Source organism: Fulmarus glacialis, unplaced genomic scaffold, assembly GCF_000690835.1.
Source record: "Fulmarus glacialis isolate BGI_N327 unplaced genomic scaffold, ASM69083v1 scaffold4667, whole genome shotgun sequence".
Taxonomy (NCBI): Eukaryota; Metazoa; Chordata; class Aves; order Procellariiformes; family Procellariidae; genus Fulmarus; species Fulmarus glacialis.
Genome location: NW_009221160.1, coordinates 68,299 through 88,031, shown reverse-complemented (window position 1 = coordinate 88,031; position 19,733 = coordinate 68,299). Strand labels below are relative to the sequence as shown.

The 19,733-nt window shown below is 37.2% G+C and overlaps 1 protein-coding gene across 1 annotated transcript in view; it reads left to right on the top strand.

The window, feature by feature from the left end:
• Positions 1–1,705: 1,705 nt before the first annotated feature.
• Positions 1,706–19,733, top strand: part of CDK5RAP2 (CDK5 regulatory subunit associated protein 2) — a gene marked incomplete at its 3' end in the record, with an annotated part of 84,555 nt that continues 66,527 nt past the window's right edge. Inside the window, exons 1-10 of the mRNA XM_009580986.1 lie at positions 1,706–1,765; positions 6,365–6,475; positions 7,922–7,998; positions 9,341–9,464; positions 11,872–12,023; positions 14,046–14,208; positions 15,655–15,708; positions 16,133–16,252; positions 16,877–16,969; positions 18,694–18,912. Of these exons, the coding sequence (XP_009579281.1) occupies positions 1,748–1,765; positions 6,365–6,475; positions 7,922–7,998; positions 9,341–9,464; positions 11,872–12,023; positions 14,046–14,208; positions 15,655–15,708; positions 16,133–16,252; positions 16,877–16,969; positions 18,694–18,912 (1,131 nt within the window). The remainder of the gene's footprint in view (positions 1,766–6,364; positions 6,476–7,921; positions 7,999–9,340; positions 9,465–11,871; positions 12,024–14,045; positions 14,209–15,654; positions 15,709–16,132; positions 16,253–16,876; positions 16,970–18,693; positions 18,913–19,733) is intronic.

The window sequence follows — 19,733 nt, the reverse complement described above, 5'->3', positions numbered from 1 at the left end:
GGGGCCGAGCCCCTCACCGCGCCGGCCCTGCTGGCGGAGGAGCCCCGCCCGCCTCTGCGGGGGGCTCGGTGCTTCGCGTGGGGCTCGGAAGCTGAGGAAAAACCCTCATGCCTGAGGAAAAAAGGCAGAAAATGTCTTTAAGTGATGCAGCTTTTTGTAAGTCACGGCTTTTTCAGGCTACAAAACGGCAGCAATTCCTGCAATTAGTGCTGTCCGCTCTGTTGCCTGTGGTCATTATAGCTCTGAGTCTTACATAAGATGATCAGCGGTTTTGTGGAGTGTGTACTTAAAATACTTAGAACACCCAGCAAGGCAATATTACTGTTTCATCTTCTGCTTAGTTTTAGGGAAGTTGCATGCTGCGTATCATGAGGTGTTCCAGTTCAGCTATTCAGAGTTACTTCCTGCCTGAAGACCTGATCTAGGCTCAGTATCTTTGCTTTTATCTATTTGTGCATTAAGAAGCCTTCCTATTTAGTTTCTGTTGAACAGAAGCTGTAATTCAGTATGTTTTTCTATATGATGACCGTGTAACTGTGTTCGTCTTCAGGTGTGGGAGACTTGCTTGAAACACTTATTTTAAAGTGAAATGGCTGAATGATATTATTTTGAAACCTTCTATCTGTATTGTCAACTGTTCCATGTTCTGTTATGCAAATTTGAGGTGTATGTTTTTGATTTCTCTTTATGCATGCTTGTATCCAGCAATGTAATTTGGCTGACTTCATTGTATGGATGAAGTAGGTAACTGAAACTAAGACAAATTAGATGGTTTACCAGGAAGATCTATTTGCTCACGAAAGGAAGCAAATACAAGAAACATACCAATGCTGCAAAATAACGTTACCGTATTCTGCATGTTCTCTGGGAAAGCTGTCTTGTGAAATCACTTAGAATGTCAAGATTTAAGAATCACTGACTGGTATTCTTTGGGTTATTTTAAAGACTGCTCTGCATAGTTGCATAACAATTTTGGAAGTACTTTAAACGAAATATTTTCATTTAGTTAGCATGAGAGTCAGTCTGAGTCTTTAGCTACCTCTTCTTTACATTTAGGATGATGTAAAGTGCTACATGTTTTATACAATCTCATTATTCCGATTAAAAGTTTACTCTCACAGATTTGAATGGAAATAAGTTATGCAGTCCTGTTAAATGTGGCTGTTATAGAATGTGTGTGCAAACAGAAGTTTTAAGTATGTGTACATTCAGGAGGGATTATATTTTAGGTACATAGGTACTGGCCATTTCCTCTGTCCGTGGTTTCTCTGAGTCTAAGGGGGAGGCCTGTCCAGTGACCAGTAAGATACTGAAAGATTTGAACTGCTTTCTAATAGTTTCTAATAGGACCTAATTCTAATATGGGTGTCCTTTGTAGTTGCTCCGAGAACTTATTCTTGCGAGTGCACCTGGCATAGCCTAATTTCAGTGTACATCTTGGTTTAAATGGGTGGTGTTGGAATTTGGGAGCTGAAGTGAGAGATGACTTACTGTGATCAGAAAGAAATCTAGATACTAACTACTTAGTAGCACTAACACGTAATGTAAGCAAGGGGCAAAAAAAAGCCTCCCTCGCTTCCTCAAAGGTGTTGTACTTTTATTATGTTTAGATTAACGTAGGCCTTTGCTGTTTCTAAATTGAAGCCTAGCTTAGAGATTCCGCTGTCTGAACTTGCTCTGTCTTCTTAAATGTCTAGTGTTACCAGATGTGGCAGAAGATACAGTCTCACCAACTAGAGCTCGGACCATGAAGGACTATGAAAATGTAAGCAGACTTTTAATATAAGACTCGGTGACAGATGTATGGCCAAGATATTTCTAACGTGCTGGCTAAAGTATTGACTCTCTGGGTCAGGTTCTTAGTTTGTGTCAATCAACACAAGTTTGTGTTGTTGGAGCTGTGACCAGCTGGCTATCTGTGCTTTGAGCCTCCATTTAAGTATCGCTTTCAAAAAGAGAGGCAAAAATTTGTTGTTGAGACTAGCCAACTTCTGCTCTTAAATTGCAAAACAAAAATTGGCACCCTCTGCTCAAAATTTAATGCAATCACCAGAAACATAAGGACTTGGTTTGCAAGTCTGCAATTGATTTATTTCAGGGAAGCATTGAGTTTATTTTTGTTTAGACTAGTACAGGATTTGGCTTTTTAATTCATCGACTGCTATATAATACCTTTTACCTTTGTATTTATGTACGACTGTGCTTAGAGTACTCTTGTTGTAAAGGTCTAGTATCATTGTGACAGTTCTGTAGATAAAACTGCTTTTGGCACTTACTAGAATATAAAGGAAAACATTGGATTTTTTTTTTAATGTATTAATTGTATTTAAATTGAATAAGCCAATTGTTTATAACTGCTGAATGATGATTTGGTTGGGATATGCCTGTGTTGCAGGACAACTCCCCTGTAAAAAGCTTTAAATTGTTTAATTCAAGTTCTTATGATTGTATGAAGAAACTATAGAGGGGAAAGCAATCAAAAATCTCTGAGATTGCTGCAGATAAAGGCTGTGGCTTGCTCTCTTTAGGGTGTGTTCAAGTGTCTGCAGTTTTTAATGTGCTTCTGTAACTGCTGTTACCTTTTGTAGCATTGTTACGTTTGAAATGAGTGTTTCTTCTAAACTCTTTCAGTTTCTTGTGACCTTATATCCCTCTGAGGAGCAAGCTATGCTCTTTGCTCAGAATTTAAAGCTTGCTTTGGAAAGGCTTGGTGAAGGATGTTTTTACAGTCTGTATCTATTTCACTTTCTCTTTTGTTTTTGTGTATTGGCTGGGGTAGAAAGACACTGCCTTGGCATTAGTGTGTGCTTAAAATCTTTTACTGTGGTATGTGCCAAAGACCTCAGTCTAGAATATACGTTCTGCAAGTAGTTTATTATCTGCAGTGTTCGTTTGTACAGGGGAAAAAGTTGTAGAAGGGAGGAAAAATCTGTTGTTCTTTGTTCTGTGTGATGTAGAGGAGAAGGGGTCTCTGGCTTCCTGCTATGTACAGACCCCTTATGTTAAACTGAGCTATAAAACTTCTCATAGGCTTTTACGGATGCCAACAGTATAATGAAGCTCAAAAGTCCATTCAAGTGAAGGAGGAAGAATCCATTAAACACAATTAAACATAGAGATATTTCTATAACTTCTGTTTTTGAGTCTTGAAGATTGCTAGTAGCTGGAAGGCTAAACTTGAGAAAGGGAGCATTTACTTTCTTTGTCCTTGTACTATTTACCAAGCATCCAGTAGTAGCTGCGTTTAGATGTGCTTTTGGACTGACATCGTAAGGCTGTTCTTATCCTACTTTAAAACAAATATAAATTAGTGGGTAAAGTTCCTGATATGACCTGCTTGGAGATGGTTTGTGTGTATATATATATATATTACTGCATGAATTTGCTGATTTTTGAGGCTATGTTATTTATACAGGATATGAGAAGGAAGTAAGGAGAAGAGTGGGCTCCTTGCCTTGCGGCTCAGAGAGAACAGGATGGATGTAATGATCCTTGATTGGGCTAAAGGGTGGATCCGTGTAGAAAAGGTCCTTTTATGTTTAGACCTGGAGAAGATGCTGAGCTAGAGATGTAGATTTTCTTTTTTTTCCCCCCCCCCCCTGATATTTATGGCATGTCCCACTTTCTTGCAATATGGGGGGGGGAACCACCTTGTAATAGAAAATGTAATTACATGGGCAAAGTTAAAGCCATCTTTAATTGAGGACCGCATTATGGTTTATTAGATATTCATCAATAGAAAAGATGATTAGTATCAAGTTAGGGAACTAAGTAATAATATTTGTGGGTTTCTTCTTGTCTCCCCAAACCCACTTAGTTAGATTTTTGCTGTCTTGTAAAATGGCCTCTGCTGGCAAAAACTGTGTTGCGCTGTGAAAGCACAGCCTCTGCTGACAGATCCCATTTTGCATAAAAGTGGCTCTATGCAGACTTGAAAAGGAGCTAAACCGAGCTAGGCAAGTGTTATTTGCTACCATGCTGTCCGTTCTGTGGAATATTCTGTGTAGAGTGTATTGCATTGTCCTGTTTTTTCAGGAAGTGTCTGCTATTTCTCTTCTTTCATTCCTTTTTTAAATACAGAAATCAAAATGCATAAAGGAATTAAGGCCAAGTCTTTAAATGCATAAGTTTAGAGGATTGCCATTAAAATCCCTTTGTAGTGTGAACCTCTTCACATTTTACAGGTTGTCTTTTATTAAGCTATAACTTCTTAATTGTAGACTGCTTGAATTAACTTTCCTCTGAGAAACTGAATGTCAGAGGTGACATTTCACTTCTTGGTTTATGATTGTGTAGTCTGTTTTGTTTGCCTTTTGAAAATAGTACCTTTAAGCTCTTTGGTTTAATTCTGTTGCCACTGAAATACATGTGAGTAGAATTGAGGAATGCTGAGTTTTTTTGAAGTCGTTTTTTCCTTTTGACTCAGGAATGTATTGAATGTGTGAAGACTAACTAGAAGTTTAACTGATACAATTTCAGAGTGTCTTTGGCACTTGGACTTTTTCTGAATGAACAAACAGAGATTGGCTGTTAGGAACGACCTACTGACAGCTTAAAAAAACCAAAACAAAAACAAAACCCACAAACCAAACCAAACTGTATAAGGTCTGCTCTCACTAGTTGAACATAATGTTGAACTTGCCAGCAAGACATGCAGGATCTAGCCCAGTTCTGCAGCCTTGCTTCACTTAAGAAATCTTTAATTTCTTTGCTTATTCTGAATAAGGATTTCAGTTTTGAGTAATATTCTGCATTGGGCTCTGTGGCTTGAATTGAAGTACGAAGTTGCATTGTTTTCGTGCTTACATCTATTTGAATGTTCCAAAATAGTCATTCCAGTTACTCAAGGTACTCTGTGATGCTCATGAGATATCATGCTTTAAACAGTTACAACTTGCATAGTTCAAGTTTATATCCACTACTGTTTGTGGTCATTCAATTGGAATTGTAGGGGAACAAAGATGAAGTTAAATGTATGTATTGCCACTGCTTCTAAAGACAGGCTTCCTTAGGATGTGTGAATGGGCCACAAAGTTTGTGTAGTCAAGAGTATTTTCAGTTGCTTGGATGATATTTACTTGTGTGAATAATGACGAGGCATCTTGCTGGGCAAAGATTATTAAACTGAAGAATTGGTTGCAAATGCAGGTTCTGAAAATAGTCTTAGGTTTCACAAGCCAAATATTTTAAGAATTGTATTGCTAATAATTTTTACAAGTGGCACTGTACTGTTCTGGAAAAGCCTACATAAATATTTTATTAGTAGCTCTGTAACATACTAGATTTCCTTTTGCTGAAAGCATCTGGCAGGGGACACGAGTCTTATTTGAATGAATGTTTTATGCTTAGTCTCTTAAAAAAAAATTAGGAGACTCCTTTCTTTAATGAAACCATCAACTATGTTACTGCTTCTACTAAGAAGGTTAAAAATCATAAGCAATTTTTTCACAAAGAATTGCACTGTGAAATATGGGATGGGATAAAGGTTTTATTGGTGTTCGATTGGACTCACATGCCTTATGTGCTTGTGGCTGTTCTTCCCATGAATAAGGCTACCAGCCCAAGCTTTTGCCAAGAAAATACTTCTGTTTCAACATGATGCCTTATATTTTGTTCAAGTTCTATTTTATAGAAGAAAGAGCTACTTAATATTTTTAGATTTAAAAAACTCTCTTGGATTCTTTTTGTGTGAAGTCAGACAGTGTTTTATTACTTAAAGAAGGAATATTCTAAAGAGCGCTGTCTGCACAACAACATGTATATACATTTTTAAACAATACTATTGTATAATTGTTGTTTGCTTAAGTGCTAGTGTCTTAGAGTTTTGCAGGGCTAAAAATAAACACAAGCTGAATGATAACATCTTACACAAACACACAAAGTTTGCGTGTGTGCCAATGTGCCTATATATCTTAAATAAAACAAAACCAAAAAACAAACCCCAAAACATTCAGAAGGGGTAGGCTGGAGTGGGATTTCTTCTTGTTCAGGTGAGGAATGGAGATGGGGTGAGGAATGTTATGGCTGGGATGGGATGGTGGTAGAAAAATATGTTCTGTGATACGTGCTGAAGCTGGAGAAGGTGGAAACCTGTTGAAAGGCTTGGAGTATTTGCAGTTCCCTGGGTGACACTATCTTGGAGGGAAGGATGTTTCATTTTGACTTGGGTATCATATGCTTCACAATTTGAATATATGTGCGTGTATATCACCCACACATATGTACCCGTTTAACCAAGTCTAGTGGGTTGAATTCTAGTCTTGCACTGTGGAGAGCAAAACCAAATGCTAGCAGTTTTCACTCTTTATTTTACTTTGTCTGAAACACATGACATAATTTGCTCATTTTCCTTCTTATTTCACAGCAAATCACAGATCTGAAAAAAGAGAACTTCAACCTGAAGCTTCGTATATATTTTCTGGAGGAGCGAATGCAGCAGAAGTTTGATGGTCCCACTGAAGAAATATACAAAATTGTATGCATTTAGAATAATTTAATAGAATTATATATCTTTTTGAAGAGTTTGTTTTGTGGGGAGGCTACCGGTTTTACTCAACTTTTGAGTCTTTTTTTATTGTTGGAAATTTTGGTATGATAACTTTATTTTATTCTGGCCTAACCCTTTTCAGTAATAACTAAATTAAAATGACCTTTATAAGGTATGGAAAAATTAGTTTCAAATGCGTGAGTGTCCGTAGTTATGGGACACACTAAGAGATGTTATGCTTCCAGTAAGTGGTTATGAATCTTCAGTAGTTGTGCTACTGAAATCATATACTGAATGGGGAATAGAAGCAGCAGCACGCTTCCCCTGAATTTGGTATGTAGTTATTCTGCTTTCTACTGTTGGGCAGTTCAGTTCACTCCTCTATTCTTTCCTGGGTTTATCAGATGTCGGGATAGCTACTTGGAGGTTGTTTGGGCCCTCCAGCTCAAAGTTGCTTCCTGTAAAGCATGTAGATAAAGTTGTATTAGGGTTGTGTATAGCTTCTAGTTTTATTGCTCTAAATTGAAAGAATGTGTATTTGTACAGGATTCAGGAAATCTATTTGATTCCTATGTCAGTTTGTAGAAAAAACTGGTATCTTTTTAAGTTGGAAGAAGGATTTGAGTCAAGTGGTATGTCTTGCATCCTCGTTGTTTCAGGTTTACAGATGATAGGAAGCATTTCGTAGGCCCTTTGGTGGTGCCTGCATTCTAGATGGGAAAAGAAGTCATTTTGGTAGCGCAGTAGCATGTTATTTATAACAGATGCTTGCATTGGGTCTCTTTTCTGTAATAGGATGGAAACTGAAGTCTCTCTTGATGCTTGTCGCAATAGTTAAGTACACTGATGTTTAGCTAGGTCATGGTTTCAACTGAATGTTGCTGATTGGTCTTCTGTCCTGGTCTTCTACACTGGTGTCTTTCTTGTAATTGCTAATGTATTGAAATGGCATCTGTCAACTTGCAGGCCAGGTAGTTGTTTGTACAATGTGTGCTTATGTCATGAGTCGTTTTCTCAGGCTATAACAAAATAATTTTAAGATTGTTAAAAACCTCGGTAGTTGATACAATCAACTTTTTAAAAGAAGTTGAAAAGCAAATCTTTCATAGCTCGAAGAAAAACCGTGCATGGAAGCCCTGGAAACTCCCAAGTTGATCTGCACTACTCCCCATTATAGTAGTTAAGTGTGTATGCGTGTGTGTAGGGGATTTGTCTTGCTTGGATACAGTGGTCCTAAATGCTTTTTGAGATTTCTGAAAGTCTTGAACTTTGCAAAATATGTCTTTTAAAAGCTAAAATGTCTCTAGTCTATTCTTAGCCCAATGACACTTTATATTTGCTGGTACAAGCAAAAAGTAATCTACACATTGCCAATAATTTTTGGGTAGGGTGACCTCTGAATTCTCTCCAGACACATTCATTCTTTTGTCCTAGAACATCGAGCTGAAAGTTGAGATAGAAAGTCTGAAGCATGATCTGCAGGAGAGAGAGAAACTACTCATCAAAGCCTCGTAAGTACTAGTATATTTCTCAACGTCTGTTACTGAGGATTTCCAAGATCTTGCTTCTGTTTGTTTTTTCCTGATGTTTTAGGAATATGAGGATCTCAAGGTAGCATTTTAAGGATGCTTATCTAGAAATTGCTTTATTCGGTACATGTGTGAACTTTTAAACGCACAATGATGTTAATGTAGTTATACTGGATGGTGCAACTTTGATATTATCCTTCCTTCTACTGTACTTTCCAGTTAAATAAATGATGCCCTAGTTGGGAATGGTTTAGCGTTTCTGTTGTAGAAGTTAAGCTAAAAGCTTAATTGTCTGAACAGGTGAACTTTTTTTTACAGCATTGGATTGGGAAGACAGTACACAAAACACTTCTCAGTAAGGCTGACAGCGCGGTTCAGAAATAATTTAGAATGAATCTTGTGGTTTTTAATGTTATAAAAATGAATGCACTTAAATTTCCCGCTTTTCTGTTAAAACCTCTCTTCTAAATAAATATTACTTATTTAAGAATTACATAGTGCTACGTTGCCTTACGGCGTGGGCAAGGTGGAATGTGCTCTGGGGAGGGAATGGATGACTGTAAGGCTGACAATAGCCTGTTTGTTTCCTTCTAGATGTCTGGTCCAAAACTAACCCAAGCTGGCAGTGACTGACAGCTACTCACTGCTACATGGGCCTCAGTTTCAATGGAATTTTCTTTGTGTGGCCTACATCACATGGCATTGAATTGTTACCAATTAGCCTTTTTTCAGTAGTTCAGAGAGGCCTAGTTTCAAGTAAATCCCGAGGACCAGATTAATTTTTGTTCGGTCTCTCCAGGTAGCTGTCAAAAGGTATTGCTGGGCTTTGAATGGAACGTTGCACAAGTTCATAATAGGAAGCAATATCTAGGGGGAAATCATAAACAAGTGGTCATCCTTTGTTTAGTAAGGAAACACTAGCTGTTCTTTTCTTACAAGGTATTATGGAAAGACAATTGGAAGAGCCTCAGCAGCTGCATGTCTTTAGGTTATTCCAGTGCTGCTTTCTGTAGAAAATACAACTCTACCAAAGGCTTGATACTGTATTTGGGAGCTTTAAAAATATGAAGGAAATATTACACTTTTTCATCATACATATAAAGTGCTTCCTTATCCACTGTGACAAGGCTTGTGTGTGGAACTCTGACTATGCCACCAAAATTGCTGTATAGTGTGCAGATGTTTATATTTAACCTTAAAGTGACAAGCAGATACAGGTAAAGTGGAAGACACTTGCTTGTGCATAATCTATCAGCCACTTGCACTTTAAATGTTTTTCACTGTGATATGCAATGGGATTTCTGTCTATATTATGGTCTTCCAGTAAGGCAGTTGAAAGCTTGGCCCAGGGTGGTGATGCCGAAATACAGCGCGTGAAAGAAGGGGCACAAAAGAAGATGCAAGAAATGGAAGAAATCCTAACTAGCAGAATAAACTTTCTGGAAGAGGTGAGTGGCCGAAATGGAAGGAATAGTTAGAAATCACTGCTGTCTTTGTACTATTGTCTGAGATTTGATACTGTGATCTACCTATATTTTCAAAATTGTTTCAGCTTTCCTGGAAAAGCAGCCAGTGCAAAACCAGACAAAAAAAAAAAAAAAGAGAAAAAAAACAATGAATGGGAAGGTGTTTTTAGCTGCTTTTGAACTGTCAAATGGGAGGATAGGAGTTCTTCAGGAAATTCATGCCTATTGGTGGTATTGAGGTACATTCAGCACAAATCTTTGATTCCTGAATTCTAGTGTGAGGAGCTACGTTTTCAGAACGGCAATCTCTGTTTAGAGGAAGAGGGGCTGGATTTTGAACACTTCTACTGATACGGTCTCAGCTTCATAAATAGCTGCAACCAGTCTGTAAGCACCCCTGTAATTTCCCATCTTTATAGGGGACCTCAGTATTGCAATATAGAAAGTCACAGAGTCTCAGATTTGTATCTCCACTTTTGTGTGTTCATTATAGGCTGAGAGAGGCCACCTACTTATGGCAGCTTCTGGGTAGGTGAACCAGTGGGTGCTTCCCTGTGTTGTGCCTGCATGCCTTGCGCTCTGTTGTTAGATTGACCTTTATCTGCCAAATGTTACTGGCTTCTGCTGTCACTGTATCACCTTTTTGCATAACATTCTCCTGTTCCACAGGGTTATTCTTAACAATGTCTTTTTTAATTCCTTCCTGTCTGTGGTTGAGAGAGTTTATTCCTGTATTTATTGTTGAGCCATTGCTGGTATCTTTACAGGTGAATTGCTTCACGTTTTCCTCATTTTGTAGTGTAAAGGCAAAAAAAAAATTCTCTGTATGAATAACACGCTTCCTCAGAAGAAAGGAGAAATTCAGTTTCTTGTAAAGAACAAATTTGATATTGAATGCTCTGTGCTGGAAATGTTTGTGTCAAGTTCTAGAAGTACATAGGCTCATGATTGTTTTGCATCATTGACTGTATGCACTTATCCGTAGGTGTGGGATTTTGTAGCTGTGTTTGTGGGAAATAGGTGTCTGGTGCTTTTTCTGTAAGTAAATACAATTAGTACAAGTGGGTATATTCCAATATTAGCTTTCCCATCCCTGAAGAATGAATTGGTCATGGAAGGTATTGGTAGCAATCTCCTGATGGTATTTTCTATCAGGATGATTTAGCAGTATTCATAAAGCAGTGAGCTCCTTCAAGGAGGTGGAGGGAGGAACCTCCATGACCTTTTTTCAGTCTAGTGGAATTGGGATTTCTCAAAGCATTCTTTGTGCTATTGGATAGGTAGAGAAGTTCCTAAATTACTTATTCTGTACCAAAACAGCCAGTCAGACTGGTGTTTCCCAGACCTGATAGGCAGAAGAGCAAATATTCTAATCTCATGGTGATAGGGTATTTTCTGTAACCTGAAGATGGTGTTGGCCTCTGACATTAATTTTATTGTGGTTATGAATGTAAACACTGCAGAGTAGTATTAGTCACTTGTTTATGTAGCACCATATAATTACATAGACTCAGGTAATGCTAACAAAGATTAATTTTCTTCAGAGTTTTTGATTGAAATATGAATACTGGCAGAACGGCTTTTCAGGAGAGGGGATGAAGTCTAGTGGTGAAGGACTTTCTTCACCCTCCCCCAAAGAGATACGCTTTTTAATATAGACTTGAAGGAGAGAGGGGAATTACTTTTTAGGTTACAAGGAGGCTTTTATTTTGTAGAAAGCAAAATTCAATGAGTGCAGCAGGGAAGCTTACAATATAAAAATGAAGACCTGAAAAAAATTTTATGTGGTGTATGACAAATGTGGTTTTTCTGTGGTATGACCTCTCCATGAGTTGGGTCACTAGAGGAAGTTGGCTGGAATCTCTGGGTGTTATCTCTGTTTCCATTGCTGTTCAAGAGAAGAATGTCTGGTTCATACTTTATCAATTCTTGCAAAATACTATAAATGATGTTGGGAAGAGTTCCAATTAGCTACAGCGAGCCTGTGAATATTAATTTAATCTCTGATTGAATAAAAAAGCCCTTCTTTAACCTCTTTAAGTGTAGCTATTTATTATAGCGGGAGGACAGTGGAACAAAGCCAAATTATAATAGCTAAATCTAAAGCCTTGGCTTAGGGACACTTTTGTTTCCGGTTCTGCTATCAGTTAGGGTATTTGTTTTATTTCTTTGAAACAAACTTCCCTTCTTTATGTACCACAGAAAATGGATTAATCTTGAAAACGCAGACACAAAGAGTTCAGAAGCGTTTGCAAAGCGCTTGAACTACTTGGTAAAAGTTGCTCAGTAAACATACCAACATATGTTTGGTAGAAGAAACTTCAGTATGTGAAGAATTTTGTGAGCATTTTGTTCTTGTAGGCATCAGGATTGTGTGTTTTAATTACAGAATCTTAAAGCTGCCCAAGAAGATGTGGAAAAAGCCATTGCAATGACAGAGAAAGAGAAAGCTCTGAGAATAGCTGCTGAGCAGAAACTTTCTTCAATTATGAATGCCCCTGCAAAGGATCTGGATATGATTACAGGAGCTGAGAAAGACAGGTCAGAACTCTTGCCGGTAATGTTTCTAACCGCTGGAATTCTTTACTGTTTAAGGTGTGAGGAGTTGACATGGATATAGCTTTTAATAGTTTGATCCTATCCTCAGATACATGAGTGAGTGTAACTGGCCATCTTTCCTATTCAGCTATTAAATGAACACAGCAAAGGATCAGTATGCATCTGACATGAGCATGTCCTGCTTTAAAGCATCTTTGTAACTTTGCTGACTTAACCTCCTGCTTGCTGCTTTCTTGAAACCATTGCTGAATAGAACTTGACTCTATCATTTTTGTTCACTTACTGCTTTCATGGTGTTTATGTACTCTTCAGTGCCAGTGATGTATCAGTTAAAGTTGGTAAATCTAATGGGAAGAGAAACATAGTATTTGAGCTTCATGGTTTTGATTGTGCTTTGCAAAGCACTGGCTTTGCTTTGTTTGGCAGGTAATTGGAAAGGTGTGCGAGTTGTTCAATAACTTTAGGTGGGGAAAATGTGTAAACTCAAATCTCAATACTTTGGAGGATTTTTTTTTTTTTTTTAAGAGATGCAGGGTAAAATACATGCCTGGCAAGCCTCCCAGGAAAGCTTAGTTAGTTTGGGGATGTGAGCCCAGAGTGGAGATCAAAAGATCATTATGATTGCTTATACTTCGGAGTATCCTTTCCTGTCTGTTTGTGACTGAACCTTGCAGGTAACTGTGAGTAACTGTATGATTGGTCTGCCCTAGTAACAGAAAGTTATGTTGGCCTGAGGCTTTAATTTCATAGGTTTTATATTATGGTAGGACCAAAGCAAGGTTTACAGTGTTTTCCAGATGTTTTTTGAAAAGCACACAGATTGAAAACTGGCATTCTGAAATCTACAGTGGCATAAAATTATGAAACTGTTTCACCTTGTGTGCCACCACAGTAATTATAACCTGGCTCTCAAGTTATCTTCCTCTTTTCCCCTTTCCCTTTGCTGTCTTCCTCTTTCTATCTGTTAGTCATCTGCGTGAACACCATTGCTCTCCTGAGTGACTTGAGCTCAGAAGGAGTTATAAAACTAGTCCAGGGGTACTTGAGTTGCCAGTTCTATAGGTTGTGTGAAAACAGTGCTTAAAGTGTGGAAACAAATTGTCAGAATTGGATCACTAAAGTAAAAGCTGTGTGGAGTGTGACAAAGAATGACTTTTTTTTTTTTCCCCCCTCTCCCTGCCCCCCTCCAGCCTTGATCCAGTGTTAGCAGGATCTTCTATAATTACATGCTGGTAGATCAGTGTATTCACAGGACCAGAAAAACATAGTGCCAATGGAAGAAGAGAATATTTGACTTGAAGTGAATCAAATATTAATGCGCAATGCTCTAAACTTGTCTAGGAGGAGCACATCTGGAATTCATGTTATGTTAAAAAGATATTTTCACCATCTAGGCTACAAAATACTAAGAGAATCACAGCTGGCATCTAATGCCAGAAAGTTTTCACACATAACCCTTACATCTGTCAGAAAACTCAAGCGTTGTTGTTTTTATCAGTTGGAATACTGGAATTGTCAAGATGTGTATTGACCAAAGAAGGTAGCAGTGACCTAACTTTTTTTTTTGCTTATGTGAAACGAGCAGCAGCTGAGGTACAAATATAAATGAAACTAGATACTTGAGGGACACTTAGTGATAGCATGTAAGGATGTGGTGGTGTATGTGCTAAGAAGTGGAATAGATTGATAAGCTTTTTGTGTGTTCTATAAAGGACAATGTAACTAAAATATTGAAGCTTAAGTGTTGACACTTGAAATTGTACTGGAAGAAAATAAGAATGAGCACTTTGCAGATAGCTCAACCCTGTTTGTTGCTTGCTTTAAAATTACAGCACCTTTTCTGGCTTCTCTGGAGGGAGAAGGGGTTGTCAAAGTACCCCCCTAAGTTTCACAAGTATTGTCTGGCCTCTTCACCTAGGAAAGTTGTCTGCAAGATTTACTGCAATGACTAGAGAATTGGTGGTAGATGATGCAAGATTAATATTAAAAATCTTATAATTTTAGACTTATAGAGCAACTGAATCTCTCATTGAAAAGTAAAGAAGCTATAATTCAACACCTTGAAGAGGAAAAGTCTCAGAGTGGATCTTATGATGGGAACTTATCAGCAGAAAAAATCAGAGAACTTACCATTGCTTTGAGGCATGAAAAAGATAGTGAGATAGAGGTGAGGAAACTGACTGAACAGTTATATGTTATAAATCTCATGTGGTGTAGGATTTGAAAGGTTTTGTGCATGATGGTATGTGAGTGACAAGCCAATTTTTAAAAATATTCTTCTCCACAGTTATTCCCTTCTTCCCTTCTCCATTTCCTTAACATTCATTGGTCATATTGTGGTTTGGTGGTCAATATTCATCCTTATTATCCATGCTTACCATTCATTCAATGGCAGGTCATGTTTCCCATTGACTTTATGCTTGTATTATACTGTGCAATTGCTTTACAGAAGTATATCTAAAAAAATGCTAGATGCTAGCAGATCCCTCAATAGATGACATAACTTCTAGAGAAGTTAAGAATGTGACTTGAGAATTTATTTTTGGGAAGTATCTCTATTGTTATGGTCTGGAGAAAAAACTGTGGTAAGGGAGGTAGGCATAAAAAAGTCTCGTGAAATAAAGTGAAAGTCTAGCCTTTAGCTTACAAAAGGTGCTAAGAGTCAGTCTTTCATTTCGCTTGGATCTTAAACAGGAAGACAGATATCCTGAAAGTTGAAATGTGGAAACCGGTCTTAAGGCTTGTTGTCTTTTTTTTTTTTTTTTTTTTTTTCTCCTCCCCGCCCCCCACCCTGGTTTTTCAAATAATAAATTAAAGCTGGCAGAATTAAGAAAGTAATCATGGAGGCTGTCATGCTTCTGAGCAACTTCCTTCCCTTTTGTTTTGGAACTTAATATTGATCAGTACCTACACACTTCTTTTGTTTATGTCAAGAATAGACAAAGAGAACTTTCCACGATTGGACTGATTAGTGGAATTAAAAGTTTTCAGTTCTGGGTCTTCTTGCAATTAAATCAATATGTGTCAGGAAAAACTATCCTGGTTTCACGAGAGTATTTGTGTGTCAAGATGAAAACAGGGTCATCTTTAATCGTTTCATAGGAGGTGGGGAGACTGTATGATCATTTTGGGATGCAGTATTGGAGGGAAAAAAATCTGATGAACAAAATCTGCACAACTCTGTTTTTATATATGATTACGTTTTTAAAAAAAATACTCTGTAACCTCCCCAATGAAAAGTGTTAATTAAAATCTCCTTTCGTAAAAGCATCTTGCCGACATAGATAAATGTCACATAAAAATGCCTTTTTATTAACTCAGCGAGTACAGGTGTCCTGTCTCATGGAAGAACATGTTCTGTGGGTTTTTGTGGTGTTTAGTAGTTTTTTTTTTCCTTCTTAATTTGGACAGGCTCATACTGTGCCCGGGTACATTTGTAGACTTCCAGGAAACAACTGACTCAATATATTCCTGCCAAAAGGCGTAGACTAAATTTTTGTCCCTGCCCCCCCAAGGTTTTTAAGCTCATTTTGCTTCATTTTAATGCTTAATGAGTTACATTTTTGTTTAGAATGAATTTACTTGACCGTAACAACTGTTTTTTTTCTTATAGGCTATTAGAATGGAGCTTAAAAAAGAGAAAAATTCCTTTGAAAAAAAAATTCAGGTAAGTTGTAGTTTTGTTTCTGTTTCCTCGACCACTTTCAATGAATGTTGGGATCTCTTCTGTTACGCATTCATAGATACAGAGAGGCTTTGACTTGAAAGAAAGCAAAGCAAGTCCTCTGGTAAATTCTCTTTTATGTTAGATGACAGGAAGGATCACCTTGTTTTTGAAGCAATTATCAGTAAAGCTGATAGGCACACTCATCAAATATTGAAGCTGATACTCATGGCCAGCCCACGAGGTTAGGTTTCTTATACCATATTCCAGGCACATCTTTAAGATGATGACTTGCATTTTGGGACTATATTTTATGTTAGTAATCTGAGTCATAAGATATAAGAACTCTGGGAGAATGTACTTACTAATGTGCAGTTACAGTGTCTCTAGTGGGAAGTTAATGCAACTTTCACATAATCTAATTTAGTCACTTCAAGAAGAGCTCCAAGAGAGAGAAAATGAGCTTGCTGTTGAAAAGAAGAATGGTTTGAAAAGGGATAGAACCATTCAAGGGCTAACTGTTGCATTAAAAGCAAAGGAAAAAGAGGTATGATGATTATGATCTTCCTGGTTTGTAGGACTATCATTGGGAGAGGAGTGTGTGCATTGTGTATGTGGCAGCGGTTGACGATCTCACTGTAACCGTTAGGAGACTTCTAGTGGGTCCTTAATCGCTGCTGTCATATCTGTAAGCAGTTCTGTTTATCTAGAGTTTTGGGTCTTGGACTGGAGGAGAGAGGAAAAAGACACTTAACTGGTACTTTGTCCCTTAAGAACTTTGAGGAAAAATGTTTTCAGTTGCACACTGATTTTTATCAGCTCTAAGCACCACTTAAAAGGTATGAGAAGTATGTTATGTTGTTGAGTAAGTGGAGCTGTCATAAAGACAGCTAAAATAGGAGAGGTCAACATCAGCTGAAATTCAAAATCAGCTGAGATTTTGTGGAAGAATGGGAAATATTTAACTTGAGTGATAGGCCGTCTAATGAGTGTTGTATAAGAAGAATTTATTTATACAAGGTTTATTATGATGTATTTGGTGTTTTTGTTCTTTAAAGTATTTTTTTTGTATAGTTGGATGAATGGATAATGAGATGGGATAGCTATTACTGAATCACCATCCCTTGGAAATAACTCTTTCTACATAGTGTTCATTTTACTTTACTTAAAGAATGAGGAGCTTGGTTCTGAAATTGAAGATCTAAATACTTCATTGGCTAATGCAAGAGAGGCAACTCACAAAGCACACATCCAAAAATTCAAGGTAAGAAGCAAGCATTTAATGTTGCTTCCCTCATCCCTGCTCCTCCCTTTTCCATAATTCCACACAGCAGGTAGTGCTTTGTATCTTTGAAAGTAGAGGAATGGAAATTAGTTTAAAATGTTGTTTAAAAAGTTTAATTTTTCTTACTTTGAAAAAAATTTCCCAAATCAAATTATTTAAATGATAGAGCGTTAAAATGTCAGATTACTTATCTTGTTTCTTGAGTTTTTTCTTCTATAACAACTCAGAATTAAGGGAGAAATGTGCAAAAGCAAAATGAGTTAAAAATAAAGACACACATAGTTGTGGAGTTGAGATGATATTGAGCTTTCTTTGTTGACCTAAGAATGTTTTGGTTGTTCTTCCAAAAGTATGGTAACAGCACACTTCATGCTAGCAGAGTTGAACTGGGTATGAGATACTTGTTTGGATTTATTTATATAATAAATGTGAAACCACTGTTATAAAATAGTGGAGTGTTGTTTGTGAAAATGTGTAATAGTAATGTAGTAATGCTTTCATGTGTGTGGAGAAAGGACTTTATGATGATAATTTATATATTATAAAGGTCTTAAAATGTAAAATGGGAGAAAGTAAGAATTTTATATTAAAATAGACAACATAATGTCTCTTGTAAGGTTTTCCAACTCATCTAAAACTAAGTCTGATAAAACTAGCTAATACTCATTAGAGGCAGTGATGAATCTTCCATTATAATGTTTGTTCCTCCACTTTTTTAGGAATGGAAGAGGTTGGTACACTTGCCTCCGAAGTACATGCACCTAAAGCTTTTGTGACTGACTGTACTGTTTTTTGATTTCAGAGTCTAATGGAGTAGTAATGTTTAGTTCTCACAGAGCACCTTCATTTCTTCAAAAGCCATTTATTTCAATTAAGCTCAAATTTTAAGTGTGCTCTATTGAGAAAAGTATATCCTATTTCTTCTTCAGGTCGTTTTGGTCTGTGTGTGAATCTATAGCTTACGTTTGCTTTTTCATACCATGGAAGTCCTGCTTTGAAATATTACTCTAATTTTAACCATTACATTTTTATGAGAGCTTCCTTACTTTTGAAAAGTTCTAGGTTTAAAAAGTGTGCAACTAAGCCCTCCTGTCCACAGAATCTATATTGCATGGTGGGTGACAGAGCAAGCCTTTCTCCTCATTACTCTGCTACTTAGCTACAAACTTGAGTTGAAGGCAGTTCTCTGTGAGTAGGTCATGCTGCATAACCCACTAATCCTGTCATCTGTGTTGTGAGCTTCAGGGAGGCCAGTTGTAACAGTATGTGATGGGGAAGAACACAAATCAGACTTGCTATTTCATATAAAAAATATGTTTATGACTTGACCTTGTCTGGATTCAAACTGACCCAAAAATAGAAAGCTTTATTGGTTCCCAAAGCTCTTATTACATAATAATAATACGATCTCATTTGCGCTATGGACTCCTTTGCAGGTCAATCCTTTATCTAATTCTTACTTATCTAAGACTTTGTTATCCTGTGCTGGATGTCATTGAAAGCTGTGTTACATTAGTTGAGAAAATTGTCAGTGTAACATTTTCCCTGTTGTGTGAGTAAATGTCATTTCACTGTATTTTTGCACCGTAATTTTGAAGTACTGGAAAGAGGTGTGGGGGAGTGGGTTTGGACGCAACAGGAGTAAAGACTTCCAGTCTCTACAAAATATCCTTGTGGAACTTGAATGCTGCATTATGTTTCAGGGTGCTGAGGATTATCAAGCTCTCTTGATGGAAAAAGAGACCCTCTTAGCAGAGCTGCGTTCAGAAAACCTTACAAAGGCTGCTGAGAATCATAAACTACAAAGGAGGATTAAAAGGACCGATCAAGAGCTAAATGATTTGAATTTAGAAAGAGAGAAAATGGAGAAGGAGCTGGATGAAGCACAACTACAGAAGAGCAGAAGTGACAAAACCATTAACGTTATTATCACTTTTTTCTTTATTTCATAAAGTTTAAAAATAATGTAGCATTTCTAGCATGTCCTTTTCTAACAAATCTAGTTTTTTAATCTGAATACTTCCTCGGAAGGTAAATGTATTTGCCTAAAGCCAGTGTTCAAAAGAACATGGCCCAGAAGATTGAGGAAAATTCTGGCACATAATCTGCACAGAAAAATATTTTAAAATAAGTATTGTTTTCATAGTCTTAGTTAGGTCCTAGAAAAAATCATTAGCCTTTATAAGTGGTAAGTGGTTACTATTGGTTTCAGTTTTTCTCATGGGAGAGTCTGAACATGTATGACAATGTACACTTTGTATTTCTGCTGTATTTGTCTTGTTACATGTCTATCCATTATCTTAAATTACACTAATTAAACTTTCTTCTAAGTTCTAATGCAGAACAGGAGTGTGTAGCCAGTTGTTGCAACCTTAAGCCAAACTTCAGCTTGCTTTTTGCTATCATAGCAGGGTCATTGTAAAGACTGTATATTTAATAATTTCTGCTTGTAAAATTCCCAAAGCACAGGATTAGTCGATCACAATTTAACATGAAAGTGATGTGTTGTATCTGTTCATTAATTTTACTTGCTTCGTATTCTGTTTAAGGGTTTTTATCTTGCTGTAGGTGTTTCGATAAGCACTTCTGCTTCCAACATGCACAGCTCATGCAACAAAGTGAATGATCAGGTTTCTTCTTTTCTTCCTTTGAAAAAAGGATGCACCTTCTGCTGAGTGACTGACATGAAACATAGTTCTCACCTGTATGTCTTGTCATTGGATTTTTCTAAAGTCTTCTCACC